The following is a 26,480-nucleotide window of genomic DNA, read 5'->3' on the forward strand; positions in this document are numbered from 1 at the left end:
CCAATATTACAAATTTTAGAATTAAAGTAACCCAACAAAAATGGTCCCTCAATTACAATGAACTGAAGTAAAAACAGTAATACTTTGCACTTCTGTAGCATCTTTCACTCAATGATCATAAAAACCTGTAAATAATGAATTAATCCTCACAACACCCATGAGAAGATCATAAGCAATATTATACTCATTTTACAGATGGTGATAGTAAGGCCTATAAAACTTAAGGGACTTGCCCAAGATCACACAGCATGTCTATGCTAAGGGGAAAAAAACAATTCTCCTATTTTCCAACCCTGTGCTTTAACCAATACATCTGCAAGAGCACCAGCTTCCTTCTCTGACCAATATTTGCTAGAAAAATAAACAACACTATACTTCAGTTTCCTTATATTATGGGTCAGAATTTATTAAAGCTTCAGATTTACCAAGAGCAGATAATGTAATGCATGGATACCCAATAACCAGAACCCGAGAAGTCTCACACCTCTTCCAATGTAAATGAATAGACTAACTTTTTATGACCATACAGCTTACGAAAAAGCATGATTTTAAATAAAGATTGGATTATTTTTAGGTCAAAGTGTCAAGGCACACTAGGATGAGCTTATTTAGTATAAAAGTTTTAATTCTCTTTAGCAATTATTCAATTTTACTACACCTTTACCCAGATATAACGCGATCTGATATAACACGAATTCAGAAATAACGCGGTAAAGCAGTGCTCCGGGGAGGGGGGGAAAGGGCCGTGCACTCCGGCGGATCAAAGCAAGTTCAATATAACACGGTTTCACCTATAACGCGGTAAGATTTTTTGGCTCCCGAGGACAGCGTTATATCGGGGTAGAGGTGTATAACATTTCAGAATAAAATATGATGACAGTGTTTCTTCTGCATTGCAGGAAACATCTACATTATTGTCAAGGGAACGCAGCCTACACTCAGACAGTAATGAATGAAGGGTCACTCCTGCCAGGCACTAATGACACTGATGACAGTGGAAGTTGAGAGTGCTTGGTACCTCACAGGATCAGGCCCACTGCTTTCTTCCATTCCCTCTCCCTACCCACAACTTTTAAAGGCTCTGATACATTCTTACAGCCTATCTAAAACACTCAGCAAATATTTCAGCTCACACCAGAGCTACCTATCTATATTTAGCCATATCTCTGTATTCCTGCATACTTCAGGCAAATTTAGAACAAACATGACTTGAACTTATTTTGACAGAAGCAGGCTCTCACTAACAGCACGGATTAAAAAGGAGGTAGTTAAAATTAGCATAAAGGTCATTTTGAGATAGTTATGGCGGACAGATTTGCACTGGGCACAATAAAAAGAACACTTTCCACCACCTGTAAACTAGAAAAAATGCGTTCAAAATATTCGTTCTAGAAATTAACCTCTTCTTCACCCTCTCTCAAAAAAAACCTGTGCAGATAAAAAAACAGCATGAGCCTGAAATCTGTAACCCCCCCGAAAGCTGTTGGATTGTGAAAAGGCCTCGTTACAGAAGTATGTCATGGAGCTAACCTGTACCTGTATCTCAGTGCACATTCCTCTGTTAATTGAATTTAGGCTGAAACCTGGTACTCCTTCTACCTCCCAAAAATGAGCTCATTACACTGGAATGAGGAGGAGGGAAAAAATTTGATCACTGGAATCTCTTTAATGGAAATTATAGGCTCTTGTTCTGATGCAAAGAACGCTAGAAGTGTTTTGCCTAGTCCTATTATGCAATTAGAAATGGAAAAGGGGTCTATGCAAAATTCATTTACACTATGTTCAATGATATTACAGGACCCAATCTTGGAGGCAAAACTGCTAGTGATAGCAATGCACAAGGACTGCCGGATCAGCTGGAGGATTGCTACGGGAACAATTGTTAAACATTTCAGATTGGGATAACAGTCTCCAAACTGTTCAAATCAACTTCCTGTTTCAAAAGCTGTAAGATAAGAAAGAAGAAGGTAAAGATATTTGGAGGACCTGAATCTTGAAGTCACTGGAAGCTGATGGTGCTCAGCTATTCCCAGCATTAGCTCCTACACTTGAACATTATGAAATGGTTATTGTTGTATTTTGTAGTCAAAGGTGTTGCATCCACTGAATGTGACTGAATGCCAGTTAACTGTTTTAAGACTATCAGAGGTTTATGTATTGTCAAAGTATTTTTAAAATCACCGTGTTCTTTTACTATGTACAGGGTGCACAAATATAGCTGCTTCTCCTCACGTCTATTCAGATTTGGATGTTTGATACCCGTGGATCTCAAAACACATTCCTTGGTAGAGCTCAAGAGAGTCTTAGTGGGATTGAAGATCTAGTGTAAACATTAATTCATTCTATCCTGCCGTTGTAGAATAACTGAGAATAACTGGCTGTTTTTCAATCATTATCACTCCTTTCTCAAACATGTGCAGAATTTGCCTGGATGGTGTGAAGCTGGAAGATAAAAGCTAGCTAACCTCCCTTTGCAATATTCACAGTATCATGCTAGCACATGAAAGAAAATGAAACTGAATGAAGAGTCTTTAGGTGAGGCCACAAGTAACTTTTACAGTTTCATGTCTTATAGGTTAAAGACCCGATCCTTCAAGTGCTCCAAATGCTGGCTGTGCATGTATCTTTTAGGCTGCAGAGGGCCTTGGGACATAGATATTAATGCCATATACGATGGAGAAATACAAAGTTGCATAACTGCATAAGGAGGCAGAATTACAGTCACCATACAAAGCATCATTTTGAATTTTTCTGGCATTTATACTTGGTACGGAGGTGTTTTGTCTAGTGGCTGAAGCAGAGAACTAGGCGTCAGAATTCCTGGGTTCTGTACCTGACACTGTCACTGACTTTTTGTGTGATCTTGGGCAAAGTCCCTTTCTGCATTTGTGAAATGGGTAAAACACTATTTACCTACCACATGGGAATGTCGCAAAACGTAATTAAAGGAGGTTTGCAAAGCACCCACAGATGCACAAATTAAAGACACTAAAGAAAGCTAAAATATTACTATGGATTTAAAATTTCAATTGCAACATATTTTATTTTATATTTATATTGGGGAGAAGTGTCAATGGCTGCAAACAATTCAAAAGGGTAAATTAATCCTAGGAAAAGGGGAAAAAAATCAAATAACTTTCTTGAAACTATAACATGTATAGTCCTTGCCAGTTTCCCCTTTTGCAAGGTTGCATCACCTTGGATGATGCTCAAATACATTCTACTCCCATTGACTTCAGTGAGAGCTCGAGACTGCTCAGAATATTCTAGGAGACAGAGAACAAAGCCCCAGTTCTGCAAGGTAACTTTTTTTTAAAACAGTTCTCGGTGGCCTTATGGTAAACAAACTAATGAGTAGATCTACGAAGGAGCTGAATGTCTCCAGCTCCTGCAGGCCTCTATGGCTATGGAAGATGTATTAATAAAATTCTACAGCGATGAAGTACCCAGGTCAGACCACACTGGGCAGTTTGCACTAATTGTCTGGATAGATTTCAATTCAATCCTAATAAGATTACACATTCACAAAGAACGTGCTGGCTAAGAGCTACCACAGAACAAACGACATAACCACTAAGCTGCACTGATATGGCCATCTAAACCAGAGCACCTTATTCATGGGCACTAACTCGTTTTACTTTCAGATCTTCTGAAGAGCTTAAAAGGACACTATCACATTAAAGAGCAAATATTACAAATGATTCTTGTCTCTGTTACTATTCCCACGTGGGACTACTAAAGCAGAAAGAATTAATAACATCCAAAGTTAGATTATCCCCAGTACTTCTGTGAGTGGAGAGGACCCAGGTCTGTTGGATCTGGCTGGAGGATGCAGAAAGAAGTGGAAGAGCCAGATCTTCAGCATCATGCCTCCCCTTCCTCAAAAACATGCTCTGTGGGTGCCCAGCAGGGATGGAGATTCTATGATACAATTTGATTCATTTAAGATTTTTACTTTATTTGAATCTTCACTTTCTTTCACATATAGTGACGCTGCCCCACAATCACAACCTCCTCTGCCATACCTATATATTTTGTACCCCGATATTACTGTATCCCATTGATTATCCTCATTCCAGCAGGTTTCCGCAATGCGCATTATATCAATATCCTCTTTTAATCCCAGGCACTCTATTTCACTCATCTTGCTATTTTAGACTTTGACAATTTGTATTTAAGCACTTGTACCTTTTGTCAATATTCAGAGTTCCTTGCCTTCATGTGTTAGAGTTAAATGGGACTCTTATGTTTGACTGTTCCTCGCCGGCTCATACCGATACTTTACCAACTTCTTTCATATCCTCTTTACTAGGCTACAGTTTAATTTAATAAATTTAAGGGATGTCTCTGGCCAAATTGCTTGCTTCTCTGCACCTGTTGGCTTTCCCCTCAACTCTTAGGTTAAAAAATCCTCTCTAACATTTTAATTTTACATGCCAGCAGTCTGGTTCCATTTCGGTTTAAGGGGAGCCCGTCCTTCCTGGATAGGCTCCTCCTTTCCTTGCTGGTGTTCTCTGGGAACTAATGGAGTGAAAATCTTCTGCTCTTAACTCCGCAGAAAGGAAGGAGGATGAGGTTCTCTCACAGGCAATATTTGAAAAAGCAAAAGCACATGAGCAGGTCACAATAGGTTGGGGCGGTGGAGTGCAGAGCACCACCCCTGCAATCATGCATAAAAGGAGAGAAAAATTAAAAGGTCTTTTTTTTTTAATAAAAGGAACATGTGGTTGTAAAACCACTACAATTGGCAGGGGCAGGAATACTACCCAGAATGACATTTACATAATTTGAGTCGATTCCAAACTGGAGCCCATCTCTTTTAAGCCTAGTGGCAGAGCAGCAGGAAGACCTGGAGAGAACCTTGCAATGTACCCTGTAGTATGTGGTGAGGCCAGTACTTTCCAGTCTCCAAGTCAGTCAAACTGTCACCTTTCTCACATAGCGCAAATCATACAGAAAATACTTCTGTATCAATGCATTGTACACATGCTGCTCAGACTCTGTCATCTCTGAACACATATCGCACATATTTTTATTGTAAAACAGAGACATATAATCAAATAGAGTTTAGGCAAACAGTCCACAGACTCCTTTTATGGTATAGTTCTGAATACTCCTAGAAGTTCTTGATTTTTCTGTTGCTAAATTGCTTTTTTGCCATGTTTTCCCTTCTCAGGCTATGTCCTTTCAGTTACACTCCACCCTATTTTATGGATAGGTTTCATCATCATTGTATAATACAATGATTCAGCCAATCATTACTTCATTAAATGTTTCCAGCTTTAGCGGCAATGATAGCACAAGTTGTGGGTGGGGGAAAGCGTCATAGCGCAAACGCTTTATAGTTACAGTGAAAGTATTAACTGAATTGATGAGGTGGCTTTAGCGTGCTTGCTACCATTAGAATTTCATATCTGACTGTTTGTGGTGTCATATCCATATCTGGAAAGCCTACCAAATGCAGTAGTTGGACTGCTTTCCTCACTTAAATGCATTTGGTTAATTTTATAGTAGCAAAAAGATGCTCTGGGACATGCATTTCTGGGAGATTAATGCACTTTTTACAGCTGCCTTTGTCATCATGATTTACGAGTTCAGACATGCTATTATCTCTCAGCAAATACACTGCCTAGAGTGTAGTACTGTTAATTAAAAGTTTTTCCTTTGGTGAATAAACCTGCTTCTCTTCCTAAAGAGACTTGTTTAGTTTTGAGGCTCCTCTTAAGAACTAGATAAGATTTAATCTCTCAAATGCTTCATTACCAGACCAAAAAAAAAGTTGCATGTGAAAGGACTCAGAGAAAAAGGAGGAGAATAACCAGGTAGATTTCAAACTCTGAGCTGACTGGTGACTAGGCACAGTACACACTGTAATTAAAACAAGTTTTTGAAAGACAAGAGGCATACTTGGCATCATCCGAAAGCTAAAAAATAGGGACTTTTGGGAAGAAAAATAAGGAGATGCCTATTAGTTCCTTTGAAACACAAGGAACTAGAAGTGCTTCTTAGAAGTACAGTGGAATTAATAGGTCACAGATTGTTCGAGTGCACTTATATCTTCTTCTCTTCTGTTCCCTTCCTAGAAAGGGGAATTAATATCTTGTTTCTTCCATCAAACCTTGTTTAATAATTTTCCTTTCTAGTTAGGTTTTAATGGTTGACTCGTTACTTTTAAGGTATTATTCAGGCTTTTACCTTGATTATATTACAGTAGAACCTCAGAGTTCTGCCACCTCGAGAATGGAGGTTGTTTGTATCTCTGAACGAATATTATGGTTGTTCTTTCAAAAGTTTACAACTGAACATTGACTTAATACAGCTGTGAAAGTTTACTGTGCAGAAGAAAAATGCCGCTTTCTCTTTATTGTTTTTAGTAATTTACGTTTAACATGGTACTGTACTGTATTTGCTTTTTTTTCCACTGCTGCCGTTGCCTGATTGTGTACTTCCGGTTCCAAATGAGATGCATGGTTGACTGGTCAGTTCATAACTCTGGGATTTGTAACTCTGGGGTTCTACTGTACTTACATTGCGGTCCTGGCAAATATTTACATCGAGGATGGAATCATTTGTTCTCAAAATTAATGACTGTAGCAAGGTACATCAGCTGCACCCGAGTTGGGTGATGCAGATTCTCAAGTAACAGGCACTGGCACATCCTCAGTGTACGTAAGAGTGAGATATCAGAAGCAGCACGAGAGCACTGGCTGCCAGAGTTTCTATTGGCAGACTCCTTGTTCCAAAGTAAGTCAGCACAGGATGCCTCATAATGGGCACTCTTGACATTAAGGAAGCTAAATGAGAGGAGACTAATACATGTGCTCAGTAGTGGTTCATGATGTAATTGAGGTTGTGACAAAGTGGGAACTTCGTTAAATGTTTTGCATGAATGTTTTGTGTGTCTCAGTTTCTGCTATCTGTTGCACAAATATCTAGGTGGTGGGACAAGGGTGTGTGATCTTTGCAGAGACCCTAGCAGGTAGTCATGACTGCCTCTATTTGCCTGCACACAGACAATGGCCAGACACTCTGTATCCTGGCAACAGCTGGCTGTTGCAAGGAGCCAGCTGAAGGAGTTGGAGAACAAAGAGGGAGGTGGAGGCCAGGTGATCTGTTTGCCCGGGAAAGAGGCAGAGGATGGAGTAGGGGCAACTGGGTGTGACTGAGAGTGGGCTGCTGAAGGCTAGTCAGTCTCCTGGTTTGGAACTGAGGGACGAGAGCCTCTGGATCCCCCCCGAGATGGACTTTGCTGAACTTTCCTACTTCCTGTGCTAACAAGAACTGTTCTAGGTTGTGTTCCAGATGACTAATAAGCCCTTCTGTTTTACAATGCTGGCTGAGAGTCACTGCTGAATGCAAAGTTGGGGTGCACGGTCCCTTTGGAGGGGGCATGTAAGGCTTCCCCAGGTGTCCTATTCAGGTGGACTCACTGCGTGGAGCTCACGGTGCAGAACAGAGGTGCTGAATGCTTCGGGGTCAAACCCAAGGAGGCGCTGAAGCCCAAGAGGCTTGCTCTAGCAACAGTGTGCCCTGAGGGGTGCCATACAAAAAGAGGGTCCTGTCTGAACTTCATTCAGAGCCATTCCAGAGCACCGAGCCTGCGTAACTGTGACAGAGGTTAATCTGGATCCTACAGAAACAGCAGGAATAGGGTCTGGTACCATGGAGTCTGTAGGGATTTCTTCAGGTTTGGTACCCCCACAGTTCAGAAATCAGGTCATCTTGCTGGCTGGAGGAAAGCAAGGGTAGTACGAAATGAGCAGAAGAGTGAGCAGCACATTTATGGTGGGAGTATGGCTACACTGCAGCTGGGAAGTGAGAGGTTCAGTGTGGGTAGCGGGACTCACGCTAGCTTTACTCAAGCTAGCATGCTAAAAAATAATCATCATCATCATCATAATCAGTGTGGACATTGAAGTGCTGGCTGTGTCTTGAGCTAACAGCCTGAGTCCGAGCCCAGCCGACCCCTGGCGCCCACGCTCAGGTAGCTAGCCCAAGGCACCACCACTGCCATAATGTCAATGCTGCTATTTTTAACATGCTAGCTCAAGCAGAGCTAGTGCCAGTCTGTGTTCCCATGCTAGCAATCACATCTCTCAACTGCAGTGCAGACATACCCCGGCAGACCACCATGTACATGGCTGGGACTCCACAGGTTTGAGAGAGAAGGGGCTGGGGAAGCAACTGCTCTGGGCACAAGCTCCCCTGCAACACCAGTAGGAATAATGGAAGATTGGCATTTTCTCCCTTTGTGTCTTCTATCCCTCTCTGAGAGCAGAGAGTTATACACAGCTATGGGAGATAGCAGCAGTGAGTCAGGCTGTCATGGGAGGGCATCAGGGAGCAGCATAGAGGGGTGGTCACTTTGTACTAATGCCCTGCCATTCACTGCGACAGATGCAGATTTTTTTTCTTGCCAGAGTTCTTCTAGACTACACACAGTTTCTAGACTACATACACTCTGAGGGGAGCATGCATCTGTTGGATTTTCTGTGGACAGGGATACATTAAGACCTGTGCTTGGGCTTCAGCTTCCCAAGATATTAAAGGGCCCATATTTGTTTGCGGGGATGTTTCATCTCCCCAGTTGTAGATGAGGGAATCTGACAGACATTTCATGCAATTATTAAAAGTGTTTACTGAGCTCATCTCGGCATAACCTTGTTAACCATTTTGAGTCTGACTGCCAGCCCCTTTAGACTAGTGACATGGCTCTTCACTTTGCTGTTAATGACCTACTTCCTTGCTTACCTTTCTCTTTCTAGTCTATTTGATCTCAATGTCACTTTCAAGACAGCAACAAACCCAGCAGCATTCCCATTGAAATCAAAGGGAGGTTTGCCCTTGCAAGGAGAGTAGCACCAGATCCACTATGAACCCCTTTTCAAAACACAACCACCATTTGTTTGAAAAGTTTGTTTCATGGGGAAACACCACAACTGCTCTGATTACAGGTATCTGCAACCTTTACTCATATGAATAACCCTGATGCAGTCAAGTTCAGACCCTCGAGAGGTGGGGTGGGGCACTGTATGTTTATAAATATTTATAAAGTTTCCAAAAACTGATAATTTGTCACTTCTTTCCCATGATCTCACTCTTTAGTTTATTCACAAAGACAGGTGCAATCAGACTCTTCTTTACTGCCTGGTCATAAAACTTTATACTTGGCTCCAAATAGGAGCCTGTTATCTAGGAAGCAACACTAGAAAGCAGGGAACAGTGCCCAGGATCAGCTCTCAGCATTAAGTTCATTCACCAGGTCACCTGACCTTTTCACACATTCCCCTACTGTAGTGGCAGAATGCAAAGTTTCTTATTTTTAGAAAGTCATAAACTGTAACAATGAAGCACAAGCAATATTAAAAAAAACCTTAGAGAAACCTTCTCCCCCAAAACAACTTTTTAAAAAACTGGGACACAGATGGAAAAACTTGAAAAAAATCCCAAGAACTCACCATTAAAAAGTGAGGAATTCATTCAACAATAGAAAAACATCAGATAATTAAAATACTTTGCGTGTACAGAGCATCCAGGGACCTCAAAGTGCTTTCCAAACATTCATTAATAGGACAAGAGTAGCCAGAGAATTGTTCCCCTGTGTTCACTACACCTCATAATAGGTCATCATCTCAAAGCAAAACAAGTGCCTTCAATAGTGCAAGCGCACAGCCACCCAAAAAGAGATGCATTCATTTTATGTTGGGGGTATGAGATGGAACAGAAATGGCAGTTCTAAAGGGGGCTGGTGATGGATGAAAGGTAGTGAGCCACTCCTAAATGCCATGATTCAGTTTGACTAGTATTGGTTAATGTGGGAGTTGATAAGGCCCTATGGAGTGTTTTGCTGATATTCCTTCCACTACAAAAAAGTTAGAGGTCCAACCTGGAGACAACCTTTAACGTGTAAGCAGAACTCTATTTTGACAACAGACTAATCAGATCCCTCTACAATGGACCTTAACAATAGCAAAAGTAGTTACAGGAATAACATGAGTATTTGTTTGACTAGGAAAGCAGGAAATGTGTGTTGGGAGAACATCCAAAAGCTATAACTAATAGGAAAAAGACAGGTGTTTCCCAAAGATCTGGGGTTTAGCTAGTAAAACACCATGGGCTATACTTTAGCTGCCCCTGAACGGATGCCCTAGGGGTGGGGGAGGAAGACACAGTAAACTTTTTCCTTCTCATACATACCCATGAATGACACAGGCATAGCATTCCTGCTGCTGCGGCTGCTGCCTGAGCACAAGTATGCAAACAGAGCATCTGGAGCAACCTCATGGCCTCAAGAGGGCTTGGCCATGCAGTTCCGTGGAGCTACCAGCTGTGTTGCTGTCACAGATCTATACAAACACTTGTATATCTCTACCTCTGCAGATAGTGCTGCAAGCCACCTTCACTCAGCTGCTACACATCCTCATGCATCTCCCTCCCCAAATCCCAGTTGAAGCACAAGAACTCAGCCCCATCATCCCTACTAAATTCTCCAATTTGCTTTCAGTTCCTTTGTCCTTTTATTCTATTCCTGGACATTTGCAAATACGTGGTACTATACCAGATCTGGCCTAAGCAGACAGAACTCCCAGTGACATTTACAGTATTAATGTGACCCTCCCCACCCCTCACCTTTATCACACTTTATTCGTAAGACGTACTGTATTAGTGTCAAGCTACTTCTCTCTCCTCACATCCCCCTACCCCCAGCAACCAAGGGGGCAGCAGTAATAAGGTACTTGCATAGATTGCCAGCTGGAGAGCCTGTAAATGAGCAGCTAACTCAAATTCTGCCTGAATTATCTCTTTAAGTGAGGGCCAATCTCTGCATCTCCTACTCCCAGGATAAGTCCTGTCTCACAAGAGCAGTGTCACTGACTGCACTCGAAACTGCTTGTGAGAGTGAGTAGTCACAGGATTGGGCCCAATTTTCTTATCACAACTTCTTGCTATTTTTATTATTCTTGCCTATCTAAAAACAAATACCAGATGCCTGGAGTCATCAGAATACAAGTTAGGACAGCTGGAAAGAGCTAAAATGCTCACAGTTAACAGTCCTAAGCTTGGGTAATTTTCCTGTACGCAAATTCTGACTTCCATTGGAAAAATCATCCTGCAGTAAGTTCCAGATACGTTCTCAACAAGTGGTTTACTTTGAGGCAGAACTTTCCTTGGCAGATTGAATGGGAAACTACCAAACAACACTCATACTGTACATCACAATTTCTTTTCTTTTTAAAAAATGATAAGGATCACTGAAAGATACGGATTTCCCATTTCTGTACTTCGGAAATAACATGCAATCTTTAGTAACTCAGAAAGCTCTGTACAAATTCTGAAATGCAAAGCACTCCTTTAATTCACCAACTTTTGCATTTACACAGCACTTTCCATGTGAGGGCCTCAGTCTGCTTCACAGAGGTAAACTACTAAGCTGTGAAATTAAAAAGAAACATGCTTCTAGCCATTAGAGTTATAAAGGAAACCTGCAAACGTGAACGGAGGGTAAACTGTTCTAGTACTGTCTGCCCAATGGTCAGGGCCCTACCAAATTCACGGCTATGAAAAACACATCACGGATCGTGAAATCTGGTGTCCTCCCATGAAATCGGCTCTTTTGTATGCTTTTACCCTATATTATACAAATTTCATGGGGGAGACTAGCGTTTCTCAAATTGGGGGGGTCCTGACCCAAAAGAGCGGTGCAGGGACATCAAAAGTTACTTTAGGTGGGTCACAGAATTGCCACCTCACTTCTGCGTTGCTACCTACAGAACTGGGTGGCTGGAGAGCGGCGGCTGCTGACTGAGGGCCCTGCTGTGCAGGCAGCAGCACAGAAGTAAGGGTGACAATACCATACCAGGCCATCCTTACTTCTGTGCTGCTGCTCGCGATGGCTCTGCCTTCAGAGTTGGGCTCCCAGCCAGCAGCCACCACTCTCCAGCTGCGCAGCTCTGAAGACAGCACCGCCGTCAGCAGCAGCGCACAAGTAAGGGTAGCAATACCGCAACCTTCCCCTACAATAACCTTGCGACCTCCCACAACTCCTTTTTCAGTCAGGACCCCTACAATTACAACACCATGAAATTTCAGATTTAAATAGCTGAAATTATGAAATTTATGGTTTTCAAAACCCTATGACCATGAAATTGACCAAAATGGTTTGTGAATTTGGTAGGGCCCTACCAATGGTGTAGATCAGTGGTCTCCAAATTGTGTGGGGGGCATGGAGGAACATTCAGGGGGGTGAACAGCAGGGCCTGGGCCAGCCCCTGGGGTGGGCAGGGAGGTAGCGCCACCCAGCCACGCTCTGCCCCCAGCTCAGCTCTGCTCTCAGCCACAGCTCCGCTCCACCCCTTGCTCTGCCCCCAGCTAGCTTTGCTCTCATCCCCTCTCCACCCCCAGGGCAGCTCCACCTCTAGCCCCAGCTCCTCCCACATTCCCAGTTCTGACCCTAACTCCACCTTCAGCCCAAGCTCCTCTGCTGAGCCAACTGAGCAGTATTGGAGGGTGCGGGGCACAGACAGATTCCATTACTGGTAAGGGGGGGTGCGACAGGAAAAGTCTGGGCACCACTGGTGGAGACAGTTTCAGTGGCTCTCAGACACTCAGGTTTCCCTAGAGGGAAAGTTTTGTCAGATTTTATTTCAGCTGCTGAGAATGCTGGCCCCAGTTTAGCAAAGTACATAAACTTATTTAAGTGGGATTGGTTATATGTTTAAAGTTAAGCATGTGCCTTCCTGCTCTGATTAATCCTGGTCCCTGTGAGCATCTTACAAACAGTCAGGTCAATTCTCCTCTGACACTGCTTGCGAAATCTATGCGCAGCAGAAGAGGCAAGTGCTGGAGATATCCCCTGGGAAGACACTGAGGAAGGCATAAAGTAGCAGAGATCACTACCCATCCTTGCCGCCAGGAGGCTGTGAAGTTGGGCAGAAGATAAGGGGCTATGACCCATGCAAGACCTTGTTGCATACTTTAGGGACTCTAGCCCTACTTGCTAGTGCTAGACTCTCCCAGGCCTTGAAGTCTGGCATTACAGCTGGTCCCGCATAGGACAGAAGGCACGGAGGGCAATAGGGAGAGAAGACACTTTGTACCATATGCCTCCTTTCACACCTGTGCATGAGGCATCCACAGTCTGTCCCAAACAGCTTCTTTATTATATTGCAAAGAAAGAAAGCTAAAGTCCTGGGCATTGTTGTGTTTTGAATGAATTCTTCATTTTTTCTATTATCTAAGTGCCAAATGGAATGCCACATTTTCAACACTCACTGATCTTTAGCATCCAAAAAACAGTCTGTGTATAAAAAGCTCCTTGTTCAATAAGAAAAATATAATACACAGTACTAAGAAACATTTCCCTGGAATTCTGCACAGGCCTTGGCACTCATTAGAGCACTGCCTTTGCATGGCCTCTTATATTTGAATATACTCAGATTCAGTTTTAAATTAATTTAAGTTCTCAGCATGTTCTTACTGCAGTCAGGGAATAACATACCAGACCTTTTATAATCTAAAACCTCCTGTATCGAATTAAGACCCCCAATCCTTTCCAATGGGACTACATACAATGCATAAAGCCAAACAAGAATAGGGGCCTCAAGCCCTAAATATTCCTATGGCTGTTTAGTGACTATCTTGCCTAGCGAATGGATGAAGATTTTGTTTTACATTTACAAGGATATACATTCAAATTTTGTATTATTTCTTCTTAAACTTTCTATTGACTCTTCCTCCATCCAGGCCTCAGTAAAATAACAAATTAATTCTCTCCAGAAAAAGCACAGAGCCAGATAAAGGTGTGATAGCTATAGAAACAGTCATGCTACCAAAAGGTTAGCCACTTACAGTAAATGATCAAAACAAACAAACAAAAAGTTGGGACTTGATCTCATCTTCTAATGACCATAAAACCACACATAGGAACTATTAATTGTTAGAAGTAGGACTAAGAGAGCCACTATTATGTCTTTAGCTTGTTAATGTAAACAGTTACTTCTTCTCTATCATGACTATTCTTATAGCTATTAGACCACATTATTCCTTGGTATAGCGCCACAGAAAATAAGGAGTTACAGTACAGATTAATTTGATCCAGTATGTCTTAACTACAGTGACACTATAAATCATTGAACAGTTGTACTGCAAACATGTTGAGCTAAGGCATAGAGAATCAGCAAGAACACCCCTGGATACAGTAAGAGAGGATAGAAACTGGACCATGTGGCCTAAGCATGCCCTGGCATAACCTACTGCAACTCCAATAACATCAATGGTGCTGAGTCAGGTTATTCCAGAACTGAATTTTCCCCTTAACCTTTACATCAACAAGACATTTGTATTCATTACTTGGATACTGCTGTACACCCTGGATGGTCTGCAGAATAATGTGTTAAATGCTGAAGAATAAAAAGGACATCTGATCAGTCCATATACAAATTTATTAATAAAAATGAGTCTCAGGGGATTAATAATGACATAATCAGTCTCTATCTTATAAGTAACTGCTTTGAGTCTGAGTCAATTGTGTCTGAAAGTTCAATGGTTGCTGAAGAACCATGGTTACTGTGGGATGTGCTGGTAGTCTCAATATGGTTCCTAGTGAACAGTGGTTCACATCAAGACTGGCACCATTCCCAGCAGTCTCAGCAAAAAGGCCAATGACTGAAGGGACATTGAAAAATCAGTTACAATCTCACCTATGGAAATGTGCTCCAGCCGTATTCTCCAAGGACCTCAGGGTGACATGGGGGAAATGAGCTTCTGAGGCCAGACTAGGGCCCAAGCTCCTGGAGCAATGGGATGAGATCAGAATCTGTGCTTTTGTATATTTCTAGCCCATGTGCTTGCAAAGAAAACTTGAGAACGTGAGCCAAGCCTACCCACTGCAATGGTGTCTACTGATAGTCTGAAAGAATAGCTCTGAAAGGGGCAACCTGATTCTTGAACCTCAGTAGAGCAGGGGTCGGCAACCTTTCAGAAGCGGTGTGCCAAGTCTTCATTTATTATCTCTATTTTAAGGTTTTGCGTGCCGGTAATACATTTTAACATTTTTAGAAGGTCTCTTTCTAAAAGTCTATAATATATAACTAAACTATTGTTGTATGTAAAGTAAATAAGGTTTTTTTAAATATTTAAGAAGCTTCATTTAAAATTAAATTAAAATGCAGAGCCCCCCGGACCGGTCGCCAGGACCCAGGCAGTGTGAGTGCCACTGAAAATCAGCTCGCATGCCGCCTTTGGCACACGTGCTATAGGTTGCCTACCCCTGCAATAGAGAGTGAACACCGAAGCCCACTGCCCTGGGTCCCCACAAACATCACCCCAACAAAGCCCTCACTGGGTGGCTGAAGAAGACTGCAGCAGGCCCAGCCTAACCACCCACTCATGCATCAGCACCTAGGCTCCTAAATTAAGTACTGAAGGGTCCAACTCTGATGTCATCCTTGCCTCACCAGTAGAAAGAAGGGACCCCTGCTTCTCCCAGGGGGATGGGATCCCTGCACCGCTGCCTTCCTAGGTGGGCAGTGAGAGCCCCTATCACTGCCATTCCAGGTGCAGGCATGGGGCAGAGTTGGAATAGGCCCCATGACATGTGTACTTAGGGCCCCAGCCTTTATCCAGCTTTATGAATCACCACTGTCTTTCCTGTACTTTCTTAGTGAAGGGACCAGCTTCTGTCTCCAGCATGATCACCACAGCACCTTTCATGAATATTATAGTCACTCAATATGATAAACTATCTTAGCTCTTTTGCAAAAATACGTCACAGTACTATAGGTACTTACCAAATCACTAAGAGTATTGATGAAATAAGGCTATCAAACAAGAATAAATACTCCTATGCAATTTGACATACTGTCCACTTTCTTAATCTGCTCAGTGCTTTATTCTAAAGAACTTTCAGGATTGAAAGAAAGCACTTGTGTAGCTCTTACTCAAACGTCCTGGCAGCCACTGAAACTAATAAGGATGCCTGTCTTAAGACATGATCTGTGCCATACCCAATGAATTGTCTAAGAGGGAGACAATAGAATGAGAGGCACAGCCAAATTTTCAATTACAATATAGGAGAGCAACACACATCCATTTCTCTAGAGGCAATACATTATGATGCTTCACTCAACAAGACATGTTTAACTAACGTATCTTTCTATAGTTCACTCAGTGTGCAAAAGAATCATGTTTGCCAGTGGACAGTCAGGATATATAGATTTCATCAGAGATCTAGACATGTTGCTTGATTAGCTGCACAGTACCTTAACAGCTCCAAGTGACAAATTAGAGTAGTGGAGTCATTTCTTAGTAAATAATTTTCTTGTACTTATACTCACAACATCTAGGCACTTTAATTTCCTGACCCAATATTATTCATAATATAAACAAAAAAGCCCTTAAACACAAAGAACCCCTTGAACAGATGTTTTTCTTGTGATCTAAGCTATGAACAGTAGAAACTGATCAGAATCAGCAAGGTGATTAAAAACAGTGACAAATAACTAATACAGAAAGGACAGCGCTGAGGTATCCCAAGGGCCAGGGGATAGTTCATATTCACTGGCCTATACAGTGTGTCAGGCCATGGCTGAGATTTTCAAAGCCAGCTAAAGGATTTCAAAATACAACTCCCATTGAAGTTAATGGGAGTCATGTGGCTAAAACCATCTTGACTTTGAAAAGTCTCAGTCCAAATCTGTTAAAATACAGGTACCTTACTTCACACCAGCCTATGTGGAAAACTCACGTTGCTAAATGATTCAAACTGTGACACCATTTCTTAGCTACATTCTTTACCTTGTGAATAAAGCATGTGGTATCATTTCATTAGCACCTGCTGAAAAAAAAAATGGTAAAAAGTGACAGGACCAAAGCTCAGCAAAACTAAACTGACCATCTTCTATCATCAGTAACTACAGTGCATCTGCACCTCACTTCAGTTATGTTGCACAAATGTAACAGTGCACAGCATTTGATCTAGGAATTCTGAGAGAGTCTCATCACCTCAAAAATTAAACTTATGTCTGAACTATTCTGCCTACTACTGTTACACATAATACTGAAGATTACAACAACTGAGGGATGAGAGAAAGGTATTATATTTTCCCAGTTTATTTACTTTGTGCATTTGACATCGCTTGTGTCTAGTCAGATCCTTGTACCCATATGGCGCCCCCAGTGATTTCAATGGATCTCTGTAAAGATGCAAGAGTTTGTCTGTGCAGATCACCTTGCAGGAGCAGGACTTTAGTCTGTTTCCTCTATTGTCTGCATGTGTTGTTCTAAGAGGAGAGGAGGGGACTCTATTTTTTTTAAAGGAACATGTGGCTGTAAATGACACAAATTGACAGGAGGACTCAGGCAGATACAGTTTCTGAAGTTACTTTTAACTCATATAAAAAAAAACTGGCTAGATTTCAAGCTGACATCTCCTTGAGCTATGCCTCAAAGCTTACAGCAAACCAAATATAACTGAAGTTATACAGTATGAGAAGTTAGAGACCAAACTCACAGTTATCTCTAACAATGTGCCTCTCGGTTACTAGGCATCCTAATTCATTCATACATCATGCTTTTTGTGCTGGTTAGAGCTTTACGCAACACCAGAGAGAGATAATTTTAGAGATAAACAATTGATCCAGGTTTTCATACTGCAAGGTATAAAACCATAAGGTTCTGTACTGGAGACAACCAGAAGTATCTCAACACTCTGTAAGGGCCCAATCCAATTATGCTCCCATCAGTAAAAACTCCCAGTGACTTGACTGGCACAGGATTGGGCCATATGTGAACAGAGAATCGATCATTTCAACATGAGTTCTAGAAAAGTTAAATAATTCATGAACACTAGAGGCCTAATCCTGCACTGTTTTGCACCATGCCTAGTCATTTACAGTTGTGAAAACTGGGTGTAAAATGCTACTACCAGTGTGAGTGGAAAAGTCTGATTTGGTAGCATTTTAAACCTCCTTGTTTTACAAGTATAAGTGACTATAAATATGGTTGAGAAAAGGCCTCTGAGCCAAATAAATGACTTAACTGAACTTAGTGGAGAAAAGGGTGTCCACTTAGGAAAAGCAGAATGACCCTATAATCCTATATCAACCATGGCCAAAAAGACATGTTCAGAAAGACTCCTTAAGACTCATTGTTTAACAATTTGGTATTATATGCTAGAATGGTACTTTGAAAAAAAAAAGCAGGGAAAATGAACTATTTATTTTAAATTAATCTGATTTTGAAAATCTTGCGTACAAAGTGTAATATTCTTTGCTAGCTAAATTTTGCATGTACACTGTACATCTATGGGAATAACCTTATGTAAAGATATTATGCTCCACTAGTCTGAAATTTTAATACTCTTCTAATACTGTCCAGTATGTTTGGTCCTTTTAAGTTTCTTAACACAGAACTGTCTATATTTACGTACATTTAACAGCATTTTGTGTATAGTTCATTAGGAACAAATCCTGGAGCAGTTCCATTAACTACTCCCATGTATAAATGCTTGCAGGACCTAGTTATTATTCAGTTTCATACTTATTTTTGTGTGGTTTTCACATACAACAACAAGAGAATTTATGTTTAAAGAAAATAAGAAAATATTGTTGTCAACCCTTAAAAAAATGGTACGGGGATTCAGGGGCAAGGCCTATTTTTAAAAAATATTATTTTTAATTTAACTAGGTTTCATGTTTACTGTGTCCCTTTACATACAACAAAACCTGTCTTAAAGGACCGGGCAAGGAACTTACCAAAAATTGGTTGCGCAACAACCTAATATGCATGAAGCAAAATGGAAAGAGGGACTCAAATTCTGTTCTATTATGTCACTGTAAATCCAGAATAACTCCATTTATACTGACTGAATACTTCAGGTATGCACTGGTGTAAATGAGAGCAGAATGTAGCTCACTATGTTCTGGGTTATTTTGGAGGCGGTATTCTAAGGCAGGTGCCACATAAGTGTGGTCACACACACATTCCACTGTACACAGCATTAAAAAAAAAGGTTGTATTAAACTGTAAGAAGAAAGATAAATACATAGGGGCTGATTCTGCACTGCCTTGTACCGAGTGTAATCATTTACACCTGTTTAAAGGGAATATAAAATGCTAACAAATCACAATGGTGGGATTTTGCACTCACTTGGCATAAGTAAAACTGATTACAGGAGGTGCAAGGCAATACAGTATTAAGCCCTATGTATTTACAAACAATGTAAAACTTGTATGTATTTGAAAGAAACAGTTTAGTTAGTATTTGAAAACATTTCAGAAGACTTTAAAAATAAAAAGCTTCTAATCTTTTAAAGATACAACTGTATCTAAATACTAGTGAAGCAGATGAATATTTTGATTTTACATTGTTGACAAACTGTATCCAGTCAAATCACAAATTCTTATTTTAAGCTGCTTTTGTTAAAGAACTGTGCTAAAATGTAAACCAACTAAAAATATTTGTAAAGTATATGTGTTCCAAATGTTTTCACAGATTCATGGCAGTATGTGTACTGTAAGTTAAACACTACAAAGAATTGATTCGTAAGTGTTGTGTAGCCTTAGTTTACATCACAATATGACAAAAGATTATTTTGAACTACCGTTGGTACATCAGTTGGGCTCTACATTTAAACTCACAGGGTTTACTCTTTATGGATTTTTTAAACGGATCTTTAATTTAGAGCAGCAGAGGGGACTAAAGAGTTCATTATCTTAACTTTATTATTACGAAATATTTCAGGCAAAGTAATGGTCAAATTTATGAGCACATAAAACAAGCATCCTTGATTATTAGGGGTTATCCTTCTTTACACTAACTTTTTACAAGGTTAAACGGGCACAAAAAGATTAGTCTGTGATCCATCAAGCAGACATTTATTCAGAATTGTTCATCTTGATATAAAATTTGAGGGCTTGATCTTCTGTGTGACTGTCTTCAGTGGGACTGCTTATGTGAGCAAGAATTTAAAGGATTAGCCTTCAACTTGTAACATTAGCATCTGAGGAAAGAGAGGACCGAATAAAAGGCAGAGGCAGCCAGTTTATCACTGGTCAACTCTTAAGTGCTGTTGTAATAAAATGGTCTTACATTCTGTACAAATTGTCTTTTAATGCATAGTAGCTTTGTAAAGAATAATCAAAGAAGAGCAGAAGGAAAGCAAAAGAAAATATCAGACTGACTCTTAAAAAATCATAAAATGGCATTTTCCAGTTGAGGAACTCCAAAGGGACTGATTAATCAAGTTTCACACTTAGCAATGCACAGGTATGCAAGAATAGAACAAGGAAGCAGAGATGTACAGAACTAAAGCAAGTGCTATGTGTTAGGTTATTTATGTAAATTATGCACATAAATTGCATACTTCTGCAGCCAATACATACTGTAACTTTTTACAAATTAACACACATACAGATACACGCTCAATCCAATCCCAAATAATTGGTATATTCACAAATTGTACGTGACACAAGTTCTCATACCACTGCGGCAAAACAACATCCATGGAATGGATCCATGCTGTGACTTTTAAAACCAACACACACACACAGGAAGGTATGCTCTGAGTTCAGCCCCAAGCTCGTGCATACGCAGCCTCACCTTCAGCATTATAAGGGTCAGTAACAATAACATAAGGATTGCACTGGATCTGAAACTTACCCCAAGCACCAGTTCCACAGCTAGGCAGAAAGCAACCAGAACAACAAGCCTGCAGTGGGAGGCAAAGGAAACAACACGTTACCGCCTCGGGGCACCCAAAACACAGAGGGAACAGAAGCAAAACCAACCAGACCATCCCCCGACCCCAGGAGAAGGGCTGGGGACTCACCCTGTGTGCATGCTGTTCCCCTGCCAGTGGGAGCACTTCACACGGCTCCGTTGCTCCGGTTCATTGAAAGCTTCGCTGCCCGGTGGTTAAACTACGGTCTGCTGGGAAGAGGAGGGGGGCAAAGAGCGGGCAAGGGGAGAAGGGGCCACAAAAAAGGGAAACAGAGAAAGAGATTACATAGATCTCTTCAGGGGCAGAGCAAGGGGCAGGCACGAAGCGGATGAGAAACAAGATCATGGTGGAGATAAAAGCGAACTCACCAAAGTTGCTTTCCTCTGAGTGCCCTGCAGCAGGCAGGGGAGAAGAGGAATGGAGGCAGAGGGAGGACCTAGGACTGTGTCAATCACAGAAAAACAGACACCCCCACCCCCACCTAATTGTCCAGTTCTTCCCATGTACTTATCCCCGATCTGTCCCTACCACGACCAATGCTGAGGGCGACAGATTCTTCCAACACGAGTGATTTAATGGGACTCTAAAGATGCCCTGAGATAGAATTGCTTTGTACGTCTGCCACATCCTCCCACCCCTATCTATGGTGATCGCTCCTAGCAGTACAGCTGGGTGTGCAGCAGGCAACTTTTCTGGTGTATATTAAAACTCAGCAAAGGGGCATCCTGGTGGGTTAAAACTACAACTAGAGGCACTTCACTTTCCTTGGCATTTGTGTGGTAAAACTTCTTTGTTTTAGAACAGCAAAGTCACCGATGGGCACTTACAAGGGAAGTTAGCTGGTGTTTTCTGCCTCCCATCCCTGCTACCTAGTGTGCTAACAGCTGCAGATACAGAGTGACACCGGTGTCATGCTAGCCCGTGTGAGGTAGAAGGAGGCGCAACGTGCACCTGGAGAGTCCAAGCATTGATCTCCTCTTGACCTCCCTGGCCCCAGCGCTCCTCTCCCCGCGATGGGGCTGCCTGCAAACAGGCACTTCCAATATTAAACCCCACTCTCCCAAGGGACTCTTCCGCTGCAATAAATAGTCCCCTGTAAAGACAGCGGAATCTCAGTCCGGGGCAGGGGGGCAGGTTTTGTTTTTTTAGACCGGGGGGAGGGCAACATCTGTACACATCTCCACCGAACAGGTGTCTGAGGGGTGCGCGAGAAATGAACGCTGAGGGCAATGCCCCCCCCCCCCCCCGTGCAGGAGAGCTCTGCCCCCGGCCAGGTTGCCCATTAGAGTGCGGCGGAGGGATACCGCTTCCATGCCTTTTTTGGGGGCAAAGTAGCGCCGGGAGAAGTGGAGTCGGGAGAAGTTGGCCCGGCGGAGTAGAGCCAGCAGGGCCGGCGCGCGGGCGGCTTGGGGGCGGGGGGACGCGCTCCGCAGGCTCAGCCCCGCCTGGCCCCCGGCCGGGCTATGTCAGCGCTGCAGGGCCAGCCCGGGAGCGCGCGGGGCTGCTGAGCCCGGGAGCAGAATGAAGCTGCGGGGCTGCCGCCGCCTGGCTGCCGCCTGCCTGGTGCTGCTGGGGCTCTGGGGGCTGAGCGCAGAGGCTGCGGTAAGTGCTGCCCCCCTTTCTCCCGAGGCTCCGCTCCGCTCCCGGCCGCGGGGTTTTCCTCCGCCCCGCTGGCTCGGCGGCGTCTTGTATTTATAACCCGGGTAACCCAAAACCGCCGGGACGGGCGCTTTGGGGAGCTTTCCGGCTGTTTAAAAATAGGGGGCTGCGCCGGGAGTCCTGGCCGTGCAGCGCTGGGAGCTGGGGATCCCCCCGCCCCGGGTAAGTGGGTCTGGGCTGCAGCCCCCGTGTGAGCGCCTTCCCCCCGCCTAGCCACGGTGACAGGCTGCATCGCAACCCAGAGCTTGCCCCCTGCGCCCGCCGCTCCTCCTCGCCCAAAGGCGGCGGTGATGGGGCAGGACAGAGGGAGAAACTCCGTGTCTGGGGGGAGGATGTCCCTGACCTCAGTGTCTTCAGGTGGCTCCTTCAGCGGCTCCGCCACGGGGCTTACTGCGCAGCAAAGGCAGCAGATGCGTTTTCTTCTCTCTCGCCACATCAGGTTCACTGTTCCCCTCGCGCTCCTTTGCAAGTGTGAGAGTGGAGCTGGCCGCTCGGGAGCCGAGCTGGAAGTGACAGAGAAAGGAGGGCAGCCCCACAGAGCCCTGTCTGTGTTAGCTTCACTCTTACCCTAGCACAAAGGTGGAAGGAGTTTAGCTCCCCAGAGAGCTCGGTGAGAGGTGTGAGATCTCTTCCCACCCAGCGCCCTCATCTGCATCCCTAACTCCTGGTGGGGACTTTCAGGAGACTCCAGGGCATGATTTTGCTGGTGAGCATCTCCTCAGGTTGTAACTAACTTTCCTGAGAGTACTTCAGTTCTGCCTTTTGCATGTATATAAAATCAGGCGGAGAGAGTTGCAGGGATGGTGGAGGTGTGCTGTGATCTGGAGCATGTACAGTAGGTGGCTTTGGGAAATCCTGTATCCCCGTTTGGGAAGGGGAAGGTACCATACATCTGCCCTGGAATGGTTAGGGATTAAGAATGGGAGAAAAGAGAGGGTTAGTGTAGTTATTTCACCTAAAATAAATAATAGCCTAGTTTGTGAATAAACTCAGCAGAATTAGTGTAGCTGCATACAGATACATATGTAGCCAAAATGAGCCTCATTTCTTTGCACCATCACAAACTTTTCTCTAAGGTTAAATGCTTAAGCTTTTATATGCAAGTATAATGATATGAGGGAAATTGTTTATGCTTACTGTTGAAGGAAAAGTGCATCAGATGCTATTAGTTAGCTAAAACATCATCTCCTGGCTGAAATCTGAACTCCTATGAACACGAGAAATGCTGAGAACATGAATTCCCCCCCCCCCATTTTTCTTAAAAAATCAGAGTTATCAGAATGGTATAGTTGTTTTAAGTATCTTCCTTTTAGGATGAAACTTTTAGACATAGCATTGGCCTTCAAAAAAGTAAAAACTTCATGTTCCTCCCTGCTATCCCCAGGGCTATGTGTCCTAATGAGATTATGATGATCAGAGGAGGATCATCATAAAGGGTATGATTTATAGTGTGATCTCAATAGCAACCTATCTGATAGATACCAACTATCCTGTTGTTGTTGTTGTTCTGGGAATTTTTAAGCAGGCAGATTTAGTGCCGTGGGCTGAAATGGGCTCATGTCTTGACCAAATTTGTATCTGGACCTGTTATTCTAACCACCTTAATGTGTGTTTTTATTTTTAAAAAAATAGCATTTTCTCTGGTCCAGTGCCAGATTATTGAAATAACTGTGTGTATAGCAATGTACACTGAGAGCAGGGTGACTCTATTGAAGTTAGGATGATGCTTCCATTCAGCTATGATAAGGCAGCCCAGATGGCTTGTCCAAAAATGTGCATCAGAGCCTCGTACAACAGAGGAGGGAAGAACTGTACTCACTTATTTTGATTATTCATGGACCTCATTGGATATGGAAGTTTGGCAGTCTGCTTTTGAGTAAGTAATATGAACACTATATGGATTTATGATTCATATGCTAGGTTGTCTTTACAATTTAATAGAGTAAGTCTTTCTGGAGAGTAGCTACACTAATATGTTTAACCTATTTTGAAAAAGTGATATTCAGACACAACAAAATCCAAGCAATTGAATCTGGAAACATGCAACTGTCTTTAGAGTGGTGAAGCCTGTGTCTTATATGAAGTTCTTGTGGACTTCAAAATAAGGAGAGAAGCTAGAAAGGATAAAATGGGAAACTGAGAGGGAGTGTTCTTCTGCTGGCCTCAGATATACTGAAGTATAGCATATGGCAACTGTCAAAAGTGCCCAGTTTTTCTTTATACATGCTTTTATATGGGCTGAACATCAATATAGAGTGAGGCGTATAACTGTTGGAGAATAATGGAAAACTAGCAGGTAGACTAACAGCCGTCATTTGTTAAAGTGGCAGTGAAGTGCAATCACTGCACAAAATGATGCTTACTTCAGAATTAAAATCATGCGCTCATAAGGGTATGTTGTCATGCTTACCATAGTAGATATGTTTCCACCTACCTATGAAACAGAGTTCCTTCAAGTAGAGTAGTTTGCTAATAAATAAATGCTCTGTTACATGTTGGGTATTGATGTACCTATGACTCCTGTTAGCAGGTGGCATTTCAGTTGCATCACAGCAAATGTAGAATAGGAAAAACATGCCTAATGAAGAGCTCTGTGTAAGCGCAAAAGGTTGCCTCTCTCTCCAACAAAAGTTGGTCCAATAAAAAAATGCTTCTTTACCCACCTTGTCACTCTTAATGGGTAACTGTTACGAAACTGGTATAGCATTGGTGTTTTTTGTTTTTTTTAAAGATGGTTGAAAGCAATAAACATTGCACTAGTTTTCAACTGGTGGAAAATTTGTGAAATTCCGTTGACACTAACAGAGTTATGGTGGCTTACATTAGGCAAGAATCTGAACCTTAATTACCAAAAATTCACTTAAAAACACACACAGTGGCTAGTGAAAGTAAATTTTAAGTAATTTAGAACTGATTAAAAAAAACTAAATGTAATAAGTTGGGTTTTGAGGTATTAAGTGAAATTAATGCTGTGAATTAAAAGGAGAAGGTGGAAAAACATTTTAAATGATTTTGTGGTGTAAAAAGTGGAGGGAAAACAAGAAAATAGTACTATGCTTTGTAAAATAATTTGACCTCTAAGGGATTCATTTGACATGCATCTGAGGAAGTGGGTATTCACCCACGAAAGCTCATGCTCCAAAACGTCTGTTAGTCTATAAGGTGCCACAGGATTCTTTGCTGCTTTGACCTCTAATGCAATTGACAAAGGCCGTCAAACTTAAATTTCTTTGGTGATTGCATTGTTGGCAGGTTGAATAAGAAATCTCATTTCTACGGATGTTTCAAGTGAAATGTTTTGTGGTGGGCTTGAGCTGAACATTTTTGTGGCCTGGAACTAGGGTGGATTTGATTTTAAGTCAAATCAGTGATTTAAATAATTATTTAAATTGGTCAGGAAGACTCAATTTAATCATGGATTTCTACATGAACGTGCATTCTTTTTGGTTGTTATAACCTTAATACATATTCTTCACAACTCAGAGATGTAGGTTTCATTTTCAGAAGATACACACTATACATTTTTTAAAGTGATTCATTTTGAAAACTTTTCAGATTAGTTTTACAGCTATATCAGAAAATGAATGCTTCATTTACCAAAGGTAATTGAAGCAATCAGATATTTATGAAGTCATTGGGAGGTGAACTATCTCCAATTCAATAGGTTAATCATTGATATTTGGAGGGTTTTCTTGCCAGGCTGTATTAGGAGGAGAACATCACCAGACAAACATCTAAATTGTTTTATTTAACTAAAACAACAACTTTATGTATTCTAGATTTTTTTCTTCAACAGCAAACACATCATTTTAACAAAAGAAGCATATAAATTTTTGAGTTTAGTTAAACATCTAAGTTTTTTTTTTTTAAACCAGGTTTGTTTTTGCTAACTATTTTAGTTAAATATTTATTTTTTGTTTTTAAAAAAATTTAAAATGAAATTGAGTGTCAACATGAGAAACTTAAAATATTGGCTTCTGCAGCTAACTCAGTTGGCTTAACCTTCATTTTCCTGTTTGTTCATAATCTGGAAAAGAAAAACAAGCTTTCCTGCTTTTTCAGGACCCAAATGATTTCTCAATTTGGAATGAATTAGAATAG

General features: G+C 42.0%; 2 protein-coding genes across 3 annotated transcripts in view; one reads left to right on the top strand and one right to left on the bottom strand.

The window, feature by feature from the left end:
* COL4A6 (collagen type IV alpha 6 chain) overlaps positions 1–21,685 on the bottom strand; it is a 200,248-nt gene extending 178,563 nt beyond the window's left edge. Inside the window, exons 1-3 of one of the 2 annotated variants that reach the window (XM_050965151.1) lie at positions 21,089–21,685; positions 20,829–20,926; positions 20,660–20,708 (exon numbers count right to left, since the gene is read on the bottom strand). In XM_050965151.1, the coding sequence (XP_050821108.1) occupies positions 20,660–20,708; positions 20,829–20,839 (60 nt within the window). In that variant the 5' untranslated portion in view covers positions 20,840–20,926; positions 21,089–21,685. Of the gene's footprint in view, positions 1–20,659; positions 20,709–20,828; positions 20,930–21,088 lie in introns of both variants that reach the window. The other variant, XM_050965152.1, reaches the window with a different exon arrangement.
* Positions 21,686–22,192: 507 nt separating this feature from the next.
* The window catches only part of COL4A5 (collagen type IV alpha 5 chain), a 154,760-nt gene continuing 150,472 nt past the window's right edge, over positions 22,193–26,480 (top strand). The window contains exon 1 of the mRNA XM_050965172.1: positions 22,193–22,322. Coding sequence (XP_050821129.1) covers positions 22,242–22,322 — 81 coding nt within the window. The 5' untranslated portion in view covers positions 22,193–22,241. The remainder of the gene's footprint in view (positions 22,323–26,480) is intronic.

This window comes from Gopherus flavomarginatus, chromosome 8, assembly GCF_025201925.1.
Source record: "Gopherus flavomarginatus isolate rGopFla2 chromosome 8, rGopFla2.mat.asm, whole genome shotgun sequence".
Lineage (NCBI taxonomy): Eukaryota > Metazoa > Chordata > Testudines > Testudinidae > Gopherus > Gopherus flavomarginatus.